At 44.5% G+C, this 16,810-nt stretch overlaps 1 protein-coding gene across 1 annotated transcript in view; it reads right to left on the bottom strand.

The window, feature by feature from the left end:
- Skap1 (src kinase associated phosphoprotein 1) overlaps positions 1 to 16,192 on the bottom strand; it is a 289,170-nt gene extending 272,978 nt beyond the window's left edge. Inside the window, exon 1 of the mRNA XM_038327961.1 lies at positions 16,066 to 16,192. Coding sequence (XP_038183889.1) covers positions 16,066 to 16,111 — 46 coding nt within the window. The 5' untranslated portion in view covers positions 16,112 to 16,192. The remainder of the gene's footprint in view (positions 1 to 16,065) is intronic.
- Between the last annotated feature and the right edge of the window lie 618 nt (positions 16,193 to 16,810).

Consider the following 16,810-nt stretch of genomic DNA (forward strand, 5'->3'; position numbering starts at 1 on the left):
CCTCGCTGCATTGAGTTAATCCCTGTTTTACTTCAACAACCGTCTGCTGATTTCTGCCATCATGCCCCGCCCCTTCCCCAGCCTCTGCCTTTACCACCACAGCTCCACATCTCTCTGTCTTTACAGCCCGTACATACTCTATTAGCCAGGGCACACTGTGGGGACAGTTTTGTAGGCTGTATTTCTGCTTCCAGTGTTTCACTTGCTGTTGTCTGTGAGCATTTGCTTAGGTCACCACTATAGCCCGAATGCCTGTGTCTCCCCCAAATCCACATCTCGGCACATGCTCACCAGTGTGGTAGTTTTAAAAAGTGGGAACCTTTGAAAGGCGATGGAGGTCAGAGCCTTTATAAAAAGGAGGCCCCAGGGTCATGACTTGTCTCTTTTACAATGCAAGGACACAGAAAACGTCATGTCTAAACGTCAAAAAGACCCTCAGGAGACATCAAATCTACCTGTGTCTTGGTCTTAACTTACTGGTCTGTAAAACCATGAAAAGTCAACCTTCGTTGCTTATAAACTGTTTGCAGCATTTTGTTAGCGAAGTCCAAAGGGCTTAAGACAATTATTAAATGTTCCCCCTGCCTTCAAAGAGCTTAGACATTACACATTTTAGCATTTTTTTTTTTTGGTCTGCTTGTTTGTTTTTGTTTTTTCAAGACAAGGTTTCTCTGTGTAACAGTTCTGACTGTCATAGAACTAGCTCTTGTAGACCAGGCTGGCCTCGAACTCACAGAGATTCGCCTCCCGAGTGCTGGGATTAAAGGCGTGCGCCACCACCGTTCCGCTGAGGGCCTATCTCTAAAGAAACAGAGATATTCTCTAAAGAATATAGCTCAGTTGGTAGAGTGGTCCCTAGTACTGTATAAACGGGGTGTGATAGCACACGTCTGTAATCCTAACACTCGGAAAGTGGAGGCGGGAGGATGAAAACGTCAAGGTTTGGCTGATAGACTTTCTTTCTACCCAGGGCTGGATGCGACGCAGCAGATGGACCACAAACTCACGGGGCAGTTGTTGTCCGCTCAAGTTCAAGCCAGTCAAAACTCCGCCCTGGCTGGAGGAGGTGCTCAAAGGGCTCCACCCCGGCTGAGGAGCTACTGGGAGTTGAAGGCTGCAAAGGGAGGGAGAATCCGGTAGGTTGACCATACCTCGCCCGGTTTATCCTGTCATGCTGGGGGCGGGGGTGTTGTCCTGATTCCTATTGGCCCCTGGTGTGCTCATTACGGTTTTACGTCAGGTGGGTATTCTTCCCTCACCACTCACCGCTCCCTGACGTCCTGCCTCATATACGAAATCGCTAACTTTGGGGATATCCTAGAGAATCTGAGTGAGAACACGTCTCAGCATCTGTTCTAGGTGAGGAGGCGGCACGGGCTCTCATGCTGCGGGGCACGTCTTTTTTTTTTTTTTGGTTTTTCGAGACAGGGTTTCTCTGCAGCTTTAGAGCCTGTCCTGGAACTAGCTCTTGTAGACCAGGCTGGTCACAGAGCTCCGCCTGCCTCTGCCTCCCGAGTGCTGGGATTAAAGGCGTGCGCCACCGTGTCTGCGGCATGTCTTTTTGAACCTTAGTATTTTCTCGTGGGTCTGGGATGTCATGTGCTGCATCCTGGGTCCACTTTGTCCACACTCCAGCCTTGACAGTCATTTTCTTACTGCCTGCTTGATCTTACGTCTCAGTTTCCTCACCCATAAAAGGAGGATATCAATAATACTTGTCTCGTAGAATGACTTGAAGATTAAACAGTAGATATTTGAAAATGAGTTAAAACAATATGTAGAATGTATTAAGCATCAGATACATGCCTGGTAAATCAAACTATGAAAAAATAATCTGGAACTTTTTCTCCCACTCTCAAAAGAGAGGGGAAAATAACTCTTCATTTTTAAAACTTAGAATTAATTAGAAAATACTATTTTTAGCCAGGTATGGTGGCACTTGCCTTTAATCCAGCGCTCAGGAAGCAGAGGCAGGTGGATCTGAGTTCGAGGCCAGCCTGGTCTACAGAGTAAGATTCAGGACAGCCAGGGCTACACAACACAATGAAACTCTGAAAAAAAAAAAAAGGGAAAAAACCAAAACCAAACAAATAAAAGGAAAATGCTATTTTTAGACACATACAAGCACATACATGAAACAAATCTCTCTGTAGCAAGGTTGGCACAGCCCTCCCTTTCATAATCATATAAGAGCAGATTAATACAGAATTTCTTCAACGCCACCTCGAAGATTCTACAAAGCCAAATTTCAGCTGAAATATCAGAATAGAAAAACTGTATGTTCGGGAATCTAAAGAGGTCTAGGATAGCAAACTACAGGCTAGGTAACGAGGAAGACAAAGAAGGCAAACTTCCTTCCTTCATCGAGTTTCTCAGAGAAATCATCCATAGGCTCTAAAGCAGAGGTTCTCGACTGGGGGCGGGGGTCGAGACCCCTTTGGGGTTTCAAACAAACAGCTCTTTCTGTGGACTCCCAAGCTGCATATCAGATATGTATATTGCAATCCATAACAGTAGCAAAACTACAGTTAATGAAGTATCAATGAAATAATTTTATGGTTGGGGTGAGCACAACATGAAGGACCATATTAAAGGGTCACAGCGTCAGGGAAGTTGAGAGGCACTGCTCTAACTGATGAATGGGGACCTTGAAAGAGTCCTTACAAGTCTCCCCTCCTGCAGAAAAGCAAGGCTGGACCTAAAAGATAAGCGAAGGGACACTTGCAGATTTTCACGTGGCAAGGAAGCTGGGGGCGGGGTGGGGATGTGATGTGTGATTTGAACTTCATCCTGAGAACACTGTAGACGTCAGGACTACCCAGGCCTCTGAAGTCTTTGTGAGAACTTCCTCCTGGGGGAACCCACAGCTCTCCTCCAGTTCCAAGTCATTTTCAAGGCGCGGGGCTCTCAGAGTCCCACTCCTTACAGGTCCCACGCTTCTATACACACACACTGTCCTGGTTAGCTAGGCTTTAGAACACTTCTTCCCAATCAGGGTCCTTCAGGAGATTTTGACAGTACCTGGGGACCTTTGATCGACACCCCCGGTGAGATTGTTACTGGCACCCAATGAGTAGAAGTGAGAACGCTGTTGAACTTTCCAGAATACACAGGACAGCCCCAACCACAAGGCTTTTCCAGCTGAAACTGTCAGTAGTTTCAAGAAACAAACCCTGGTTTAGACCTAGTTTCTTCCTCAGTTTCCCCAAAACACTATTCACCGGACAGGCCTGTGGATTCAGAAGAAACTGCTGGCTGGATATGCTGGCGGTGCAGGGAAAGTGGGGGGGGGTGGTTACACAGTGGTCATTAAAAGGACTTCCTCATTCCTAAGCACCTTGCACCCCTGTTAGCAGAGTGCACACCGTCTCGCCCACTGTCTGACTGAGTTCCGAGACTTTCACCTTCTTGCCATTTTCCCCCTTTCTTCTATGCAGGACAAAATCAAAAGACGTTTTGTTCCTGGGTAGTAGTTGCAGCCTAACTTGGTTGTTTCAGCCTTCAACAACATTCCCCACATCATAGAAGAAGTGTATGTCCAGCAGGGATGAGGGTTGTGGGGTAGAAACTCACACCTTAAATCCCAGCATTCAGGAGGCTGGGACAAGTGAACCTCTTCAAGTTCAAGGCCAGCCTGGTCTACATAGTGAGACACTGTCCCTAATAATACTAATGATTATGGTAATAATAATAACAATGATGGTATTACCTCAACAATGACAGCTCATTTCCTAAGAGAGAGTCTAGGACTAGCTATTAAGATGATATTTTTAACTAATTTCATTAAGTATAGTACGAAAGCAGTTTTTAATCACCAAGTAAAGGAAAGATAAGATGCATTTTAATCTTACCATCACCTGAGGATCTTAATATGCTGCCATAGCTGCCATAGATCTAACGTTTTTCATGTTACAAGCCGTTACACCCTACAGAAACCTTATAAATTCTGCAACACTTGTTCATATTTATTTCCCTTGTACTTCCACGTTCATTGCTCACTTTCCTGGTCTGTCAGTGTTGCATTCTAGGCTCGGTGACTATAGCGGCTGGCTGTTGGGAGTTGGAGTCTCTAAGTTCCACTGTTTAATCTTACTGTTCAGCTTGTCTATAAGACATGGGACAGACTGAGCTCGGGAAAAGAATAGTCTTAGCATCCAAACAGCAAGTCTTCCTGAAGGTCAATGACTTTGATAGGATAATTTATGAAATGTGTAAATTCTTATCTCAGGGAGCTGAGGAGATGGCTCAGTGGGTAAGAGTGCCTGCTGCACAACATGAGGCTATGAGTTCAAATCCTAGCACTGATATACAAAGAACAAAAGCTTGATGTGGCCATGCATACACATTTGTAACATCAGCCCTGGGACAGGGGAGGAGAAAACAAATGGATTCCTGGGACTTCCTGGTCCCCAGCCTCGTTCCAAGCTCAGCGAGAGACTCTGCCTCATAGGAATAAAGTGAGGAGTGACAGCGGAGCACTCAACATTTTCTCTAGTCTCTGCAGACACACCGCGTATATATGTGGTGCGCACACACACACGCACACACCCATACACGTATACACACACACACACACACAATATGTCCAGGCAGCGAGATGTCTCTGTCATTTCTAGGGTTTTTGGAAGTTGCCTACAATGCACTTCCTGTTTACTTAGGTAATGTTATATCCTTCTGGAGTCTTTGATGGAGTTGAAGAACAGATAGTGATAGGTTTTGTTATGATAAAAGATAAAGTAGATATAAATATTGTAACTGTAATTCTTGCTTAATACCTGCTTTGTTATATGTAATTTTACTATGGTAAAGTTAGAACCTTCCTTTTCATTTAAACAGAAAAAGGGAGGTAATGTGAAATTCCCCTCTGTATGCTGTGAATACCATTGGCTAATGAAAAAAAAACCTGTCTTGGCCTGTGATAGGACAGAGTAGAGCTAGGCAGGGAAAACTAAGGTGAATGCTGGGAGAAAGAAGGCAGAGTCAGTGAGAAGCTATGTAGCCCCACTAGAGACAGATGCCAAAACTTTACCTGGTAAACCACAGCCTCATGGTGATACACAGATAAATGGAGATGGCTTAATTTAAGATATGAGTTAGCCAGAATTAGGCTTAAGCTATTGGCCAAACAGTATTGCAGATAATATGGTTTCTGTGTGATTATTTTTGGGCTGAGCAGCCGGAAACACACATGCAGCTTCTCATACAGCACACACACACACACACACACACACACAAACTACCCCCCCCCCACACACTTCTCATCTAGGATGTTTTCCTAACATTGTTGACATTCTAATATTAGTATGCTATAGAAAAATTAAGGTGTTAAATCGCATAATAGGAGTTTTACTAAAACATACTTGGTAGTAGATATTTGTATTTATACTTAGTTGAACTGTGTGTTTGAATCAATTAAGAAACTGCATATTCTATAACTCAGGTGTGAGAAACATGATCTTGAACACCTAGCTAACCATAGAAAATATCTCCAGCTGGAGAGATGGCTCAGCAGTCAAGAGTTCAAACTGCTCTTGCTCTTGCAGTGGATCCATGTTCAGTTCTCAGCACCCAGGCTGGGTGGCTCACATCTGCCTCTAACTCCAGTTCCAGTGTGGGGGCCCATAGCTGTGAGCCTCTTCTACCTTGTCTGGAGGTCAGAGAGTTTGAGCTTATTTTCTCTCTCTCAAAGTTGTTGACAACAGGTGTGGCTACAAACGAGCAAGTCTGACCTAGGGTGTGGTTAATTAGTGTTTTAGAGGTAGTGGTGAATCCTCTCCACCTGGACCAAAGGCTGGAGAATTCAAGTCTGTTCCTTATGCCATGTTAATGAAGTCTGTTGCCTCCCCCTCCTTTTCGGAGTGAAGCATATAAGCATGTGGAAGAATAAATGGGACAGATGCAGTATTCACTGAATGTCCCTCCCAATTCTGTCCTATGTTTCTGTCTCTTATTTCTCCTAGATCTCTGTTCCTTTTGCCTAATAATTCTAGTCCTCATGCTCCTACCCTGGAATGTACGAGTTTTGTTAAAGTTGGCTTTCAACATTCCAGGTGATCCAGCACACTCTTCTGGCCCCTGTGAGTACTTGCACTCACGTACACATACCCATTACACACACACACACACACACACACACAGACACGTGCACACTATTAAAAATACATTTAACTTGGAGGGAGAGAGAACTGGGATTGGTATGTAAAATAAGATTGTTTTAAAATTAAAAAATATATTTGTTAGTTAATTTTTTTCTGGTCCTGGTGATTTTATTTGCCAGACACTTGTCCTACCACTGAGCGACATCGCTGGGCCCCTAACTGTTGGGGAATATTAGCTTAAGGTGTGTTACTTTTATTTATGCTGCATTTGTTTAACTCTTTGCCTGTCTAAAAACACCTGGTGGTCCTGCCGGGCGGTGGTGGCGCACGCCTTTAATCCCAGCACTCGGGAGGCAGAGAGGCAGAGGCAGGCGGATCTCTGAGTTCGAGGCCAGTCTGGTCTACAAGAGCTAGTTCCAGGACAGGCTCTAGAAACTACAGGGAAACTCTGTCTCGAAAAACCAAAAAAAAAAAAAAACAAAAAAAAAAAAAAAAAAAAAAAAAAAACACCTGGTGGTCCTAATAAAGAGCTGAATGGCCAATGGTGAGGTGTGGGAGAGTCTTCTCTTTGAGTTGATTTCATTGGTTAATAAAGAAACTGCTTGGCCCATTTGATAGACCGCCCCTTAGGTGGGTGGAGTAGACAGAACAGGAAGAGGAAGTGAGGTAGAAGGGTCAGTCAGATGCCACACCTCTCCTAAATGAGACAGACTGCCATGCCTCTCCTCAGAGAGAAGCCAGACACGATGAAGCTCCAGCCCAAGATGGACATACGCTAGAAACTTCTTGGTAAGGCACCACTTCGTGGTGCTACACAAATTATTAGATATGGGTTAATCAAGATGGGAATAAGAGGCTGAAAATAATGGGCCAGGCAGTGTTTAAAAGAATACAATCTGTGTGTTGTCATTTTGGGTAAAGCTAGCTGGGCAGCCAGGAGCCGGGCAGCGGGAAGCCAGCCCACAGCTAATCACTACAGAATGGTGCCCACGTGGATAACTGGATCCACAGAAAGCTTGAGAAAGCCTGGGGAAGAATAGAGTAAAGCATGTTTTCTTGATAGCAGCAATTTGTCTGCTCTGATTGCTAGAGGTTATCAAGCGCTCTCATCTAAGAGAGGCTTCCTGACTCAGCTTTAGCTGCAAAACATTGCAGCTCTTTTAAGAGGTCCTGCCACGAAACTTAAATGCTGCTGATAAAAGCTGACTGCATGCTTGTTTGTTTTCAGCTGTAGCAGGAAAAAAGTTGTGCTGTTTTAAAATGCCAGCTTTCTGGGCCGTCCTGCCAGGACAAACTCTGACTCTTTCAAGCAGGCTGTCCTGAGTATCGAGCTTTTGATTGTTGTTTAACACTGTTGTAGCTTGCTTGCTGGCAGGGACCTTGAACTGCCACAGAATTGTGGTGGTAAAAATGGCTACAGCTGGTACCTCTGCCATGAGGCTGGAAAGCTAAGGTATGGGCTGGATCTAGCCACCAAAGTCACGGCGTTAATTCTACCCATATTGCTTGGTAAATTAAAGACTTATGTAGTCAGAAAAAGAGAGATATACAGTAAAAGAAAGATTCAAAGTCGAAGAAAACGTCAAAATGGTTTACAATGTGTTGAAAATATATGCAGGCTAAAGGTTAAAGTTCTTAAAATTAAAAAAGAAAAAAGAAAGTAGCTAGGGTGTGGTGGTACACACCTTTAAACCCAACACTTGGGAGGCAAGGTAAATTGACCTCTGAGACTTCAAGGGGCAGAGGTAGATTGACCTCTGTGACTTCAAGGTGTGGTAGCATACACCTTTAATCCCAATGCCTGAGAGGCAGAGACAGACAGATCTCTGTGAGTTCAAGGTGTTGTAGCACACACCTTTAATCCCAGGCTGAGGCAAGTGGATCTCTGTGAGTTCAAGGACAGTCTGATCTAAAGAGTTATTCCAGGACAAAGATATACAGAGAACCTGTCTTAAAAAATAAAAGTAAAAATAAACGAAATAGAGGTAAAAATAAAGCTGTACAAAGATGAAAAATACACAGAGAATCTTGATGCTGTATGCTATTATGCTCTCTTTGAATTGTTTAAATGCTGAGGAAGAAGCAATAGCTGCTAAAAGATATTTGTTTATAAATGCTGCTGAACTAATCCAAGAAAGATATTTTGAAAATACCTTGACTTCAGAATTTGGATCTAAGGATATAATACTTTGGAAAAGAGATTCTTCTTTTGTTTTTACAGAAAATAAGACCCTATGGATTGCATCTATCCCAATATGGTATGATAGACCACGCCCTCCTGAAAGGTTGCAGTGAACACCTTCAGAAAATTACTTCACCCAACTGATGACTGAGATGAACCTGGCACACGTTACACCATGAAGATCTGATTAACAGCGCCCCCATTCAGCAGGAAGCAGTTTGGGAGAGAAATAACTGCGCCCATGTTCCCAAATATTGTTTATAAATTTTTTTTTTTTTTACATTTAAAGGGGGATATGATATGGAGATGAGTAATTTGCATTGATATGGATTTTTCTTTAGTGATTTAAATTTAAGGTCAATTTTGTTATATGTATATGTATTTCTGATACTGATTAATGTATTGTGATTGTGTCGTTCATTTAAAAATGTAATGTATATAGGTTGTTAATGGATAGTTATCAATATTAGTAAAACTTGTAGTTATGTTAGTTAGATTTTCTAGCTATATAGAGATTTATTTAAGTTACATAGGCATTCTTCATAACTTTCAAAGACTACAGAATATCGCATTTTAGATGTTTTAATAACTTAAGGCTTTTCATGACAATGAGACACATCAGCTCCTGGCAGCACCAATCTACTTCAAGAGGAAGATGGGCATCGAAGAGGATCCTTATGGAGTTTGATAGCCACTTGGGCAAGAAACTGCTCTTGCCTGGACTGTTGGCAGAAACTGGACACAAAGAACCCAACGAGAGAGGACTGCTGAACTTGCCTAAATGTGAGATGATTCTTTGGGGTTCCTAATTCAAGAAAGAGTCTGCGAGACATTCTGAAGGACACAGCAGATAGTGACTGAACTACCTTTGAAATTTCCTGATCATGGAAATGTCTGCTGGAAACTATGGGCCTGTAGGCTGAAGATGGATGCCCCAACAGTACAAAAGAACTTTGGGTGACTGTCCAGGCAGTGAGATGTCTCTGTCATTTCTAGAGTTTTGGAAGTAGCTTACTTCTTGTTCACCTAGGTAATATTGTGTCCTTCTGGAGTCTCTGATGGAGTTGAAGAATAGATAGATAGTTATAGTTGTTTTCCTTTGTTATGATAAAAGATAAAGTAGATATAAATATTGTACCTGTAATTCTTACTTGATAACTGTTTTGTTATATGTAATTTTACTATGTTACAGTTAAAGCCTTCTTTTTATTGTTTAAACAGAAAAAGGGGAAATGATGTGGGAGAGTCTTCTCTTTGAGTTGATTTCATTGGTTAATAAAGAAACTGCTTGGCCCATTTGATAGACCGCCCCTTAGGTGGGTGGAGTAGACAGAACAGGAAGAGGAAGTGAGGTAGAAGGGTCAGTCAGATGCCACACCTCTCCTAAATGAGACAGACTGCCATGCCTCTCCTCAGAGAGAAGCCAGACACGATGAAGCTCCAGCCCAAGATGGACATACGCTAGAAACTTCTTGGTAAGGCACCACTTCGTGGTGCTACACAAATTATTAGATATGGGTTAATCAAGATGGGAATAAGAGGCTGAAAATAATGGGCCAGGCAGTGTTTAAAAGAATACAATCTGTGTGTTGTCATTTTGGGTAAAGCTAGCTGGGCAGCCAGGAGCCGGGCAGCGGGAAGCCAGCCCACAGCTAATCACTACAGTGAGGCAGAAGCAAGGATAGGCGGGGCTGGCAGGCAGAGAGGATAAACAGAAGGAGAAATGAGGAAGGTGGGGCAATGAGAGAACAAGGGGAGGAGGACGTCAGGGGCTGGCCACCCAGCCACCCGGCCACCCAGTCAGCCACGGAGTAAGAATTAAAGTATATATACAGATATACAGAAGTAAGAAAAGGGGAAAGCCCAGAGACAAAAGGTAGTCAGGATAATCTAAGTTTAGAAAAGCTGGCAAGAAATAATCAAGCTAAGGCCAGGCATTCATAACCAAGAGTAAGCCTCGGTGAGTGATTTATTTGGGAGCTGGGTGGTGGGCCCCTCAAAAAGCAACACCTACCTGAACATTTTACCCTGTTTAGGAAGGTTTTCTGTTGTTTCTGCTGTGCTGTGTGTTAGATGCTAGCTGCCCCTGAGATTCCAGGTGACTTTCCTATCTCTGCCGGCCGTCTCGTGTGGTAGGAGTGCTGAGCTTGCAGATGTGAGCCTTTGCATCTGTGTCCTAGTGGGATTGCTGTAGTTTCGTTTGTGTGATTTGCCGGGCATGACGAGTTGAGAAGGCTACATGGGTGCTCACTCATGACACACTTCAGTCACTAACTTGTGTCCGGCACCATCAGCCAGATGGCCTGGGATGGGCTCCTGGGAAGTCCTTCTGCCCCTTGGCTTTCTTTCCTCTCCACAATCCATGCAAACTTTCCCTACCCTCTCTCACCTCACAGGCCCCGCTCCTGTTTCAAGCAACAAATCTACAGCATAAACTAAGCATGTTCACTTAAACTAGGGGGAGAAAAGTTAGCTATCACTGAAAACTTAAGAGGAAATGAGACTGAGGCTGAGCTAGCATCTTATTCCTAGAATTATATTTAAATCAATAATTAAATTATTGAGCCAAGTGTTATTGGACACACATTTAATCTCAGCAGTTGGGAGGCAGAGACAAAGGCAGGTGGATCTCTGTGAGTTGGAAGCCAGACTGATCTACCTAGTGAGTTCAAGGCCATCCAGGGATATACAATGAGACACTCACTATCTCAATAAAATAAAATAGACTATTTCCTAATGTTCACTTAGGTATTTTGCTATGGAAACAATTATCTCTCCAGAGGAAAAAATGCATGAGATGCATGGAAATTTAAGAATTATTGGCCACAGGGGATTGTATACTTCACATTTTCTGAAGTTTCAATAGTGAAAATAACATTAAACAGAACTGTGCTCATATCTTAGCCCTTAGGATTTGGGTGTGCCATAACTCACCTGTCTGCGAGAACACCCGTATCAAAAGTTAACAAGAAAAGAAGAAAGGAAAGCAACCAAACATACCACAGAGTCCATGCCTGAGAGCCTAGGTACTTGTTTACTAAGAGAGCCACTTTGGGCTGTCAAGATGACCCAGAAAGCAAAAGGTGTTTGCCGTCAAGGCTTATGATCTAACCTCAGTCACTGGAAGCCACAGGAAGAAACTTCTCACTCCAGCATGTAATCTCTCTCTCTCTCTCTCTCTCTCTCTCTCTCTCTCTCTCTCTCTCTCTCTCTCTCTCTCACACACACACACACACACACACACCTGGAAATAGAAGCAAGGCCTTTGAAATAGCAGTAGCAGCTAAGTCCTATACCAAGTGAACTACATCTCCAGACCAAAGATACCCTTTATACCCACTTTTACACATCACTCCAAAATATTCGATTATCTAATGTTCCAGAAACACTGAAGGCACAGATCCAGCCAACTGAATAGTGACAGGCCTCAGTGCCACTAAGTGAGTGATAAATGGCAGGAGCAAAGAGCACAAAGCAGAGCGGAGTATGGCTCAGAGACAGATCCTGGGCTAGCACGCATGAGGCTGTGGGTTCAGTCCCCAGCCCCATATAAATTAATACATCAAACATGGGCTGTCACCAGACAATCCAGGAACAACCAATAACAGTTTTGCATATAGACGTTCACTATCATAATGCTGGGTTTAAAAGTATTTCAAAGAAATTCATTGGAAATGGGGAAAGTTCGTAATTCATCTTTTAAGAGAACTGATCAAGAGTGTTTGTAAGTTAGATGGTTTAAAAGAACCTTTGCCAACTGGAGCAACTCGCTGCTTCAAGTTTCTCAGAGCCAGAGCTCTGCTTCTCTGGCAGGGTTTTTACAGGTTCGTCAATGTCTACCACTGCAGATCTGGAGAACTATCTGGAAGGTGATGGGACGTGAGGGTCGGTGCTAGGGAGAACTCACTGCTGCCACACGCAGTGACCTTCAGTCCATGTTCCAAGCCCCGCAGAGACACTTGCTAGGCGGGTGGTGAGGTCAGCGATCAGGGTGAGGTCAGCAGGTGGTGTTAGGAACCAAGGGAGCATCTGTTGCACCTCCTTCACACTTAGAATGAGAGACAGAGACAGACAGACACACAGACACACACACACACACACACACACCTGGTGGGGCGGGAGGGGCGCAGCGCTAGGAAGACCAGGAGGAGGATAATATGTTTGCATCTGTACAGCAAAGATTAGCAAACTGCCAGCCTTCCACTGTTTTTGTTTTCAGCACGGTTATCACAATACAAAAGCAGAAAGATAACTTCTACATTGAAGCCTGACGACTTGAAAACAGACCTGAATATTTCCTTTTCCTTCAGTAAGGCGGAAGATGCCCGGTTTCCTTATCTGTGCATGTTTTATTCACTGATACGGGACCAGTTTCTGTCCCTGTGGCTCAATAGGGCAGATTGGAACAGGATGCTTCTGGGTTACTAGAAGCTTCTCCGCACTTTGTCTTTTGCCAGAAACTGCACACATCCTCCATTGGCTAAACAGGAAAAAAACAATCACACCTCTAGTTAACGGCCCTTTAAACCCCTCACCTCTAGGGGCTTCTGTTTGTCCTTCTTTCTTTTTTTTCCCATAACCTTACTGACTATTCTTTCCTGATTACAAAAGTAATGTATGACCTTTGCCACAATCCAACCAATATGAAGACATCTGAAATACAAATCACTAATTCCCACAACACTCACTGTCCCTAAAAGGAAACTGTTAAGAGCCTGGAACACCCTCATCTGCACTTTTTTTGAAGCTTATCCAAACACACATAACATACAGAACTTTTTTTGGCTTTTTGTTTCCAAGTGAAAATGGGCTGATATGTACTAGTGTATATTTCACCTTTTTAGTCTTAAAAACATGAAATGGACACATTGCAAATTAAGACAGACAGATGACAGACACACAGATCTCCTGCATTCTTTGGAATGGACACAAACTAAGACGGATGTCCCATGAGTCACTCAACTGTCACCTGCTCTCCCACCTCACTGGCATCCTGTGTATACATATTTTGTGTCTTTAATTTCTATAGCAGATTTCTAGAAGTAGGATTTCCATGTCAAATGAGACATCTTCAAATGCTTAAACTTTTATATTTAAAATTAATTTTAAACCCTCATTATGCAAAATTTTTGGTATAAACCTTTCACAGTGCTTTGCATATTTTATTTTTTAAAGCACACACATTATATCAAAAATGTCCCTGTCACTTTATGCTCCTGTTGTTATAAATAAATAAATGTTTAAGCTATGGCCGTGATGGCCGGCCTTAAATCACTGTGCAAATGCTTGTGGCTTGGTTTATGAAAGCAGTAATTCACTGTGGAAACTCCACCTCCCGTGCTGCGTGGCGGGGGCGGTCTCTGCTCTCCGCTCTCATATCCTGTGACTCCCTCCCACTGAGCGACTACACAGAGATCAGGACCTACGTATTTTCTAATTGTTAACAGTTAACCTTAAAAAGTGGGAGGTGGGAGGAGATGTGTAACCAGCCACAGACAGCAATTGATGGCCATCTTGGATTTTTAATAGCCACAAATTGTTTGTAACAGAACAGATCATTTTGCTGTTTTGCACCAGAGACTGCATTCCATTAAAAACAAACAAACAAACAAACAAACAAACAAACCTCTAACCAATATGTCGCTATTCTCATGCAAACCTTTCAAAAACATACTCTTTGATCATTTTTCCTTGGTTGGATCCCGCTTCACATTTTCCCCCACTTCAGATTCAAGACGATAATTACAAGCTTAAAAAAAAAAGGTAAAAATGGCTTCAAAGAAAGAGTTAACCAGCGAAGCTCCTCAGAATGTAACCCCAGACTCCTCCATACATTCTGAAGAGCCCAGCACTATCAGGGGTTGTTAAGACAGCGAGTTTGATACAGAAGTATGTGACGTGCAATTAATCTCCATTCATAGGCTGCTCTGCTTGTCAGCAAACAAAGGTTCTGCTTTAGAAGGAGATCTGAAGACTTCAATTAAAAACGGTCAGCTAACAAGAAAATAATCTGAGCTAAAGGAAGGTGGCAGGTGCAAAAATGAGTTGTTTACCAAAGTGTCAGTTCTGAACAATAAAGAACCGCACGTCAAACACGTCAAAGGAGTGGACTGCGAGCGTCGCAAGCCTCTGAAAACCAGAGGGGATTTTCTACCAAGGCTGAGCTCGACACTGAAGCATCGCTGAACAAGCTTGTAAAATGGATTTCGTCTCATAAAATGACGGACGCTGATAAAAAGAAACGCTCTGTCTTTAAATCCAAGGGTAGAGCTAAACTCACGGCCACAGTTCTGTCTCTAGGAACCAAAGACAATGGCGGCATTCCTTTACGTGTCTAATCCTGTAAACCAACGGCCTCTCTTTAGGTGCCCGGGTGATTTCTTCCATCCTCCAATCACTTTTGATTCCCACAGTTTAGATTTCACGTGGTTCACAAGCTAAGCAGATCTGAGATGGTTGGGAGAAAGTAGTAGACCATTTGTCGAGCATTTGAAGAGGTCCTATGTTCAACCTCCCTTCCCATAGGCTCAGTGGGTAGAGGGGCTTGCAACCAAGCCCAAAGGCCTGAGTTTGATCTCCAGCACCCAGAGGGTGGAAGGATTTAAACAGCTGCCATCGGAACTCCACAAATGCAGTGTGGCACGTGCACACCCACAAACACACACTCACGAAACAAATAAAAAGCTTTTTTTAAATAGATTTTTTTTGAAGCATCACCTCAAAAGAAATGCCCAAATGACAGCTCTTACAGAGAAGCAATCCAGAACAGAAACTGTGCTACAAACAGACACCAAAAGCATTCGCCAAATTCTTGATTAGGGGGCATTTATACCAAGATAACAAGGTAATGGAGATATAAAACCAATTAAATCGAGAGAAACTGAAAAGAATGCAGCTTGCCAAAATCATGACCTGCCCAAAGCAGGCCATCTGTTAACTATGTGTCAAATATGTCGCCTGGATGCCAAAAGGCTTAATTCTGAGCAGTTCCCTCTTGAGACCCTTATGCAACTGCAGATTCCAGGCCTCTGTCCTCCCAGGAAGGTCAGTCACAGGAAAACTATGAGCCAAGCACACCATCTTGCCTATCAGGGAAGGCTCTTCGGAGTGCCAGGAGTATGTGTTGAGTGTCAGTGTGACCTTAACTCTGAAGGACACCGTAGTTTGAAGGTGAAGTCATCACAATGGGACACTTCTAGAAAGGGAAGGAAGCTTTCCTTGGGTCAGGGGACACCCCTTGAAGTTCACAAGGCTGGTAAAGGAGGCCTTGGGTAAGAAGTCTCCTAACCACCAGGCTTGGCTCAAAGACCCGTAAAATTCCACAGAGCCCCACTGTATGTCTAAGGAGATCTCTACCCAGATGGGCCTGGATCTTCTGTGAGATGAGGAGTCAGGATTGGCGAGGATGAAGGCTAATGGCTATGCCGCAGGCCTTAGGGATTCCCTGGGAGACAGGTTCAAGACCAGGCAAGGTGTCAGGGGACGCCATGAACCTGGCCCGCAAGACCTTAGAAACCTAGAAGTGATGCCCAGTGATGTAGATGCCTAAAAGGAGCAGGAAGTGTGTGCCTCAGAGGAGTGGTAGGGACCCTGAGGTAGGAGGATGGGAGACTGGCTTTGGGGACAAGGGTGGGATTGAGGACTCTGGAAGCCTGGGGCTTATATTAGTGAGTGATAGGGCTGAAGGGCTAGTGCCCTAGTGTCTCCTTTCTCGCCGTCAGCCCAGCGCTGAAGGGACATCCCTGAGGGGTTAGGACAGACGTCTGGCACTGTGCCAGGAGTTACCTTCCAGGAGCCAACGGATCTCCTCAGGGAGGGCGACAGCCTGCATTTGGCGCGTCGGGAAGGCGGCCGCAGCAGAAGGCGGGACAAGGGACGGGAGGCCTGCTCCGAAGGCGGCAAGCAGAGGGGAGGCGAGTTGCACCCGGGGCACCTGTACCTCGGCTGTCGCCTGGGGCCCAGCAGCAGGGCGGGTCCGCCGCCGCGCGCTCAGGAAGCGGCGCGCGCAGCGGGCTGCGGGCGCGGGGACCCTGGGAGCAGGTGCACGCAAGGGCTCGCTCCCTGACTGGGGTAGCACGCAAGGTCAAAGGCGTGGCCCTTTGCGCCCCGCACCAAAGGATTGCCTAGATTCCAAAGAAACAGCCGTCTTGGAGGAAACATCTAAGCACTGGCTTTGGGGCGGCAGGTTTAAAAGTCCTTAGTGGCTCCTGAACTGGGGTGCAGAGGCAGAGTTCAAGAAAGAACTTGGTCCCTGTCAAGGGTATATATAGTGCCTCAATTTCTGATCCAGCTCGCTGTCCAGGGGGAAGCCGTGTTGGCTGATCAAAAATCCCGGTGATGATGCAACTCCCCAACATCTGTCAGAATCAGAACATCAGAAGGCAACACACAGAGAGACAAAGTGCCCTTCCTCAAGTGAGGGTCTGTGAGAAGAGAGATGGGAAACAGCTCTCTCTCAGAGGAGAAGAAAAAGCGACTGGTAAGATCGCAGGGCTGTGTCCTCTCCCTCTCAAAGCACAGTCAGTGCCCA

Source organism: Arvicola amphibius, chromosome 4 (assembly GCF_903992535.2).
Source record: "Arvicola amphibius chromosome 4, mArvAmp1.2, whole genome shotgun sequence".
In the NCBI taxonomy this organism is placed as follows: Eukaryota; Metazoa; Chordata; class Mammalia; order Rodentia; family Cricetidae; genus Arvicola; species Arvicola amphibius.